Source organism: Cynara cardunculus, assembly GCF_001531365.2.
Source record: "Cynara cardunculus var. scolymus isolate 2C chromosome LG 9, CcrdV1, whole genome shotgun sequence".
NCBI classification, from domain to species: domain Eukaryota; kingdom Viridiplantae; phylum Streptophyta; class Magnoliopsida; order Asterales; family Asteraceae; genus Cynara; species Cynara cardunculus.
This window is the reverse complement of record NC_037536.1, coordinates 16,640,932-16,647,964: the sequence shown is the minus strand read 5'-3', so window position 1 is coordinate 16,647,964 and position 7,033 is coordinate 16,640,932. Positions and strand designations below refer to the sequence as shown.

The 7,033-nt window shown below is 33.0% G+C and overlaps 1 protein-coding gene across 2 annotated transcripts; it reads right to left on the bottom strand.

The window, feature by feature from the left end:
• Positions 1-4,835: 4,835 nt before the first annotated feature.
• LOC112518437 lies at positions 4,836-6,065 on the bottom strand. Of its 2 annotated transcripts, none has more exons than XM_025126127.1 (3): positions 5,940-6,065; positions 5,384-5,457; positions 4,836-5,207 (listed from the first exon to the last, which is right to left on the bottom strand). In XM_025126127.1, exons 1-3 carry the CDS (start codon positions 6,026-6,028, stop codon positions 5,068-5,070), a joined length of 303 nt encoding a protein of 100 aa, XP_024981895.1. In that variant the 5' UTR covers positions 6,029-6,065; the 3' UTR covers positions 4,836-5,067. The 2 variants fall into 2 exon arrangements, with proteins under 2 accessions (XP_024981895.1, XP_024981894.1); XM_025126126.1 differs by having other exon boundaries at positions 5,375-5,457; positions 5,940-6,063.
• Positions 6,066-7,033: the final 968 nt, after the last annotated feature.

Below are 7,033 nucleotides of genomic sequence, written 5' to 3'. Positions count from 1 at the left end.
TATATATATATATATATATATATATATATATATATACACGTTTAATTTTATAAATACGTTTTGTTATATATATATATATATATATATATATATGTATATACACGTTGACTTTTGTTGATCGGGCCAGGCGATCCTATAACCGGTTCCGGTCTTAACCGGTCTCAGTCCTAGAAAACGTTAAAATCCATAACCGGTTCATAATCGACGGTCCACAACCGGTCCATACCGGTCTCGGGTCGGTTCCGGTCCCTCTCTGGTCCCTGTTCCGGTCCTCCGGCGGTTACGGGCCGGGCCGGGCCCATTTGGCCATCTGTAACTGGTCTCACATGATACCCGTCTTCAGAGGCACCATAATGTATGGGAACATTTTTGACTCACTCAGCGGCGAATGTTAGCCTGGAGAGGGCGGGGCAAGGATCGAACCCATGACCAGTCTTGGATTCAGACAAAATTACCCCACCTCTTTGCTAATTAAGCGACATGACAAAATCGGTCTTTTTGGATTTTAACAAGTATAATAAGTACCTTACAGTAAAACCATAAAGTTTAATGACTTTAAAATTTGATTTTTTTTATTCTTGGTCAAAGTTTGAAACCATGATATATAATTATTAGGATGTTGATATTATCGATTAAAAATTATTTTGATGGTCAAACATAGATATGGCCAAAATTCGGTCTTAGGTCGTGTTGGGTCGGTTCGAAACCAGACCTTCCAAAATCGGGTCAGGTAGTTTCGGTCTCGTCCCAACCAAAAGTCATAGAACTGATCTTAGGTCTAATAATCGGTCCTGGTCCCATGAGGCTGCTCCCAAATCCGGTTTTAAAAAAATATTTTTACCCAAAACTATTATTAATGTTTTCTTAATTATAATTTTTGAAATTTAGCGTTAGAATACATATCAAATAATGCGTTTATTCATAAAAATCTTGAAGAACTTGAAAATTTGAATTTTTTTTATTAAAAAAATTGTATTGTAATCAATAAAAACTTAAAAGAACTGAAAAATCGGTCTTGTACATAACCGGTCCTGCACTGGCCCGGGTCAAGCCTAGAAATTCCATAAAACTTATAATCATACTGGGACTGTCGGACCATAGCCGTTCCTTCTGATCGTAATCGGTCTCGACCCCAATCTAGCTGTCTTTAAGTGAAACAAGCACATTTAATTGGGCTGACCCAATAAAAACACATCTGAATGGGCCAAATTTTTGTTGATAAATTTGAATTGGGGAGACTGAGAGAACCCATAAACTGATCCATAAAGCCCAGCCTGCTGAAGAGTGAAGTGAAGACTACATTCATAATATCCAATTTAAATATTTGATTTCTGTATATTTTTCTTTTATTTGTTCTATTTATTGGCTTTAGAAAAAGCAAAAAATGCATGGGATTTTTTTATAAAATTAAAATAAATATATAATATTTTCATTATACTAATTTTGTTATAACTTTAGTTTGTTTCAAAATAATATATAATATTCCCATTTTACTTTTAATTATAAGGAGAAAGTTTTTCTCTCGGTTATCAAAGTAAAAATGTTAATTAACCACAAGGGTGGTGTCTCACTGATTTAGGCTTCAAAGGTTAAAAGTGATTGGAGGTCCCAGGTTCGAATTCAAGGAAGAATAATTTTTTTTGTGGCCACGGAGGTTCAAATGTGGTGACTCTGCAGGTGGCTGCCCTGGGATTAGTCGACTTGTATAGCGGGTTGGATATCTAGGTTAATCAAAAAAATGTCAATTAGTTATTTAAAAAGTATAATAATTATATATTTCTAAAAATGTTTATCATTTTTATTATGGATATTTATTTTAAGACGAAGAGAGTAACAAAATAGTTAATAATATCATAACTTATGAACCCTTTTATTGTTATAATAATTATATATTTCTAATATTTAACTTTATACATAATTATGTGTGTGTATATACACACACACACACAAACGGGTAAGGGGTAAATGGATAACGAAAAACACTTTATTCATATCCTACCAACAGAAATGGGGGAAACGGGTAATGGATAGTTATAAATGGATAAAATTTTCTTTACTCATACATTTATCTAACGGGTCAAAACATAGCAGGTAACGAGTTTATCTTTACTTGCCAGCCTACATGTATTACAAATAAAAACCTTGAAAAGTATAAAACAGGCCATCTGAGGAAATAACAAGCCGGAAGTTAACCTCGAGGTCAGTTCACCTGACAAATTAAAGACATACTTGGGTCATCGAAGATTTTCTGACTTATATCTTGAGTGTCTCATGGGATTAGTCAGGATTCAAGACCACTTAAAGAATTTCTTGAGTTTTATTCACACCAAAATACCTACAACTAAACAAAACCTTCCCAAATCAACACATACAACCCTTGAAATAATAATGAAAAAGATTACATATAGAAGTCGATACGGAGTACATTGTTTGAAAACACGCACCAATCTGGTCTCCTTCTTTTGCTGGAGTCGCGACCCTTGTGGTTGCATGGGGAAGCGACGTGCACAAGAAGACCGGTCATGACTGTCACATGGACATCTAGGTTTTGAGCCATGCATATGAGATTAAGATTAAAACATTGGTAAAGGTGGTTAAATGACCATCATACCCTTTTAATCGAAAAACTGTTATCTAATAAAAATCACCGAGTTAAAATGACCTGAATGGTTAAACTTATTTTCTTAATTCTTTAAGACATTTGAATATTCATATAGAAAATATATCAAGAAAACAAGAGTTGGAATATTGCAAGTGGTATACTTGCACTTCTAGTTTTTTTTGGCTTCTTTTAGCATTATGAATTGCAGAATTGGCAATACATGGTTTTGCAAATTGGACCTTCATTTATTTGATGTTTATGTGTCATGTTTTATTTATTTATTTATTTATAATAAAAAATAGCTATATATAATTATCTTTTGTCATATTCACACTCGACAAATCATATGAAACGAATATGTGTTAATTAATAAATTAAATAATACTTATATGAAAAAAAATCATGTGAAACAATACCTTAAAAAGTAAAAGTTTTCACAGTCATCAGAATGTATGAGGTTCTTATTTGATAACTCCCTTAGATGATACTAAATTAAAGACACAAACGACCTTTGGCACGACCTAGGTTGTGGTCCAGGTCGACCGCACACTACGAGGTCTCCACGCGTGTATTATCACATGTGATAAAGATGTTCTCGTGTTTTCGTAGAGTGATGATGTTTTCCTTTGAACCTCCATATATATAGGAACATGATTTGTTAAAAAAACCTAAAATTGATTATGAATCCGGAAACCACAACACAACACGTGACATATTTATTTGAATTTTGGAATATAGACGTGTCATTTATCATGAATTTGTGACTCATGATGAATAACACGTCCATATTCATCATGAATGTGTTATTCATGATAAATATTCATCCTAAAAAAAGAATATATGACACTCTATGGACAGTTTCGGGTTCCTAAACAATTTTGGATTACTAAAAAAAAGCTTTCCAATATATATATATATATATATATATATATATATATATATATAGGGGCCTAATCAAATGAGAACTAATTAGTTTGTGGTAAACATGAGATTCAATTTCAATCACAAATCAATAGATAAATTAGAAAATTTATAATTTTGGTAATTTTGAAATAAAATTTTAATGCAAAGACATTTTTTGTATTTTAAAACTCTCTTCTCTCCTCTCTTCTCTCTCTGGCCACCGTCCTCCGGTGATACCACAATGGTATCACAATGCATCATACATGTGTTTGTGTATCACATTGAGGTCGTTTGTGTGGTCGATCGGAGATGTAACATAGTGGTATCATAATGCATCTTATATATGTTTGGGTATCACATTGTATCTTTTGTTTAACAAAGTCAATATTTTTAGGTATCACAGTGGTATCACCGAAGGACAGTGGCCGAAGGACGGTGGACAGAGGCCGGAGGACGGAGAGAGAAGAGAGGAGAGAGGAGAGAATATACCTAAAATGTTCTTGCATTAAATTTTTAATTCAAAATTACCAAAATTATAAATTTTCTAATTTATCTATTGATTTGTGGTTGAGATTGGATCTCACAGTTACCACAAACTACTCAATTCTTTCTTGAATGGACCCCTATATATATATATGTATGTATGTATGTATAGGTTGTATTCTAATGCAAAATGGATGATTCCAAGAGGATGCCTCATGTGAGTCATTGGGACCACTTTCCATGTGCAAATTTGCAGTCTCCAATTCTCTTCCCATTACAAACAAATTCAAGCTTTCCCATCCCTAAGGGGCCGTTTACCAAACTCTTATTTGGGTAAGAGCTTACCGACTCACATTACCTTATCGGATGAATGCGATAAAGACCAAGAATCTATACATGGTAAGAGCAAGGCAAGGAAAAGAGTGTTACCCGGTAAGTGAGGACGATTGACTCTTAACGTGGTAAGCGCTTACCAGGTAAATTGTTGCATACAATGTCGTTTTCGTGAACTAAAATCTTACTAGGTAAGTAAATGATAATGTTGAATATTACCGGTAAGCGCTTACCGGTTAAGTGTTTGGTAAACGGCCCCTAAATTCACTATCCACACATTTTCATTCATACGTTTTACTAACAAATCATACAATAACCCTTCATAAATCTCTTATAAGTAACACTTTTACCCTCATTTACAACAACTTTAAATCAATAAAAATATGGTTTACTTTTTACTTTTCCAAATAATTGTTTCTAGACCGTAAAAATCACTACAAATTGACACAAATGACACTATAAACAAAACATAAAGCAAAAAACACCATGACCACTTTCCAAGAAGTGAAAGATAACACAAACCCCCAAAAATTCATAGCCCATGGTATACATTCACTCAAATTCAAACAGAATTCACACACATAGTGTTAAAGAATGGCCACATAACTTACTGTTTGCCTCTTTTTTTTCTCTCTGGATGTGTCCACATTTTCAACTAGAATTCAATTGCCTCAAACTATATAGTTCAAATTTTCATCCAAAAATGGAAAATTTATCTATGGCAAACACATCTATAATGATATGCGCTATTTATCGGGTCGTTTCCTTCCACTGGAACTTGCTCGGCTCTGCACCTTGACTTGCAACCCCTGCATTCGTTGTACGTACAAGTCGGCTTCACCGACCCTATCATTGATCTTCTTTCGGTCATTGGATTGCTTGTATGCTAAGTTATTACAAAACCATTCATTAAATTAGTCATAAAGATGTTGTAAAGTTGTACCTTTTTCTAGATTCTGCCAGTTCTAAAAGGCATATTTAATGCATTATTCTACACATGCAATAATGTGTATAGAAAGAAAGAATATTTTTCATCAAGGTGAAAAAATGTACCCTTTTCACCTGCAAGTTTAAATCTTTGTCTGATGCAAACTTTTGATAAGGAAGCATAGTTAGTTTTCTGGATCCTGCAACTCCTGAAATTGTACATTCACATATGAATAGATGCTTTAAGCACTTGTACATCTATAGTAGCCAAAAAAATTGCACCAAATTCTGCATACAAGAATCATATCTACTAATATCTTGAAGCATATCAAGAATAAATCTTGATTATGCTCAAACTCCCTCCATTAAATGTTCGTTTATTTTCGGACAGAAGGAGTAAAAATCGAATCTTTATGAATCTTGAACCATATTTGTGTTTGATAATTGAGGATAAGACATATAAGTAAATGAAAAGATAGAAAAAAAAAGAAGCATATCAAGTTTAAATCTTGATTATGCTCAAACCTGCCCTATTTTCCCAAGTTAAAAGGGTTCGTTTATTTTGTGACGAAATGAGTAAAAATCGAATCTTTATGAATCTTGAAACCATATTTATGCTTGATAATTGAGGATAAAGCAGAAATGTAGAAGAGAAGATAGAAAAAAAAACAAGCATAAGTTGAAATTTGACCTTGGAAGATAAGTGTTGCCCAAATTAAGAAGAAGAGTAAGTTGGGTTTTGGTGGGGAAGCCATTGTTGCTTTGGTTTGAAGAAGACATGAATTGGTAGTCATATATATTGGGAGATATGAATGATAAGAATGGAATGTAAAAGAAATTTGTGGTCAAATAGGGACCATAAGAGATAGAATGAGCATCTAAGAGAAAGGGAAAACAAAAGCAAACAAATATATAAAATAAAAATAACTGAAACAAAAAAGTTCAGTGACGGTTTTAGCTTTACGACATTAAATTGGAATAAACCGTTAAGCGCCTGTCTCGTGACATTGTATAAACATTCAGTTTTATGATATTCAGACTGTATTATACACGGCTTAAGTTGGTGTTTTATTTCAAAACATAAAGAAACTTGTGCAATTGGGATCTAATTTTGATACAAGTTGATGTGTTTGTGTGATGAGGTCCCCAACAGACAAAGCTCAGTTTTGGACCAAACTCCCTAGTATACTGATTTGTAGCAAGCAAAGTTACCAAAATACCCATGGTGATAGCTTTCATATCATACAAAGGAAGGGGCAAAATGGGAAGTTTTTGGATGGTAGCTAGAGGGTAGAGGGGTAGAGATTCCCAACCACCAACAAGACAGTTTTAGGTGTTTTTTGAAAAGCATTCCAAAATCCTTATATAATAAATGACAACTCCTAGAAGAATGTGGAAGGAGGATATATGCCAATTCTATCTAGGCATAGGCATGGTGGCCTGTGCTTAGACACATTATTGAGAGAACCAATTTTCTTTATTTCAAATAGGTATCTTAGGCGTAAGTTTAATGTGTTTTTAGCTGAATTTTACTATATCAAAGGATTTTTAACATTATTTGGTAAAAATAAGTTAGCTTAATTTCTGGGTACGTTTGGATGTCATAAGCTAGATTATTGAAACACTACTTGAAGTAGCTTTTTGATAGCTTATTGTCACTTTTTTTTCAATTATAACTCTTATTAGTATTAATTATTATTTATTATTTTAATTATAAGTAAATATCAATAAAATTTAAATAGTACTGATATTAATAAATATTAGTTATTAACAAATAATTATTAC

Excerpts from the sequence above, each read along its gene's own strand:
- LOC112518437 (XM_025126126.1), bottom strand. The coding sequence starts at position 6,028 with ATGTCTTCTTCAAACCAAAGCAACAATGGCTTCCCCACCAAAACCCAA. Across the intron at positions 5,458-5,939 it reads GGCAACACTTATCTTCCAAG|GAGTTGCAGGATCCAGAAAA; the intron begins GTCAAATTTCAA and ends GTACAATTTCAG. Across the intron at positions 5,208-5,374 it reads TAAACTTGCAGGTGAAAAGG|CATACAAGCAATCCAATGAC; the intron begins GTACATTTTTTC and ends GTAATAACTTAG.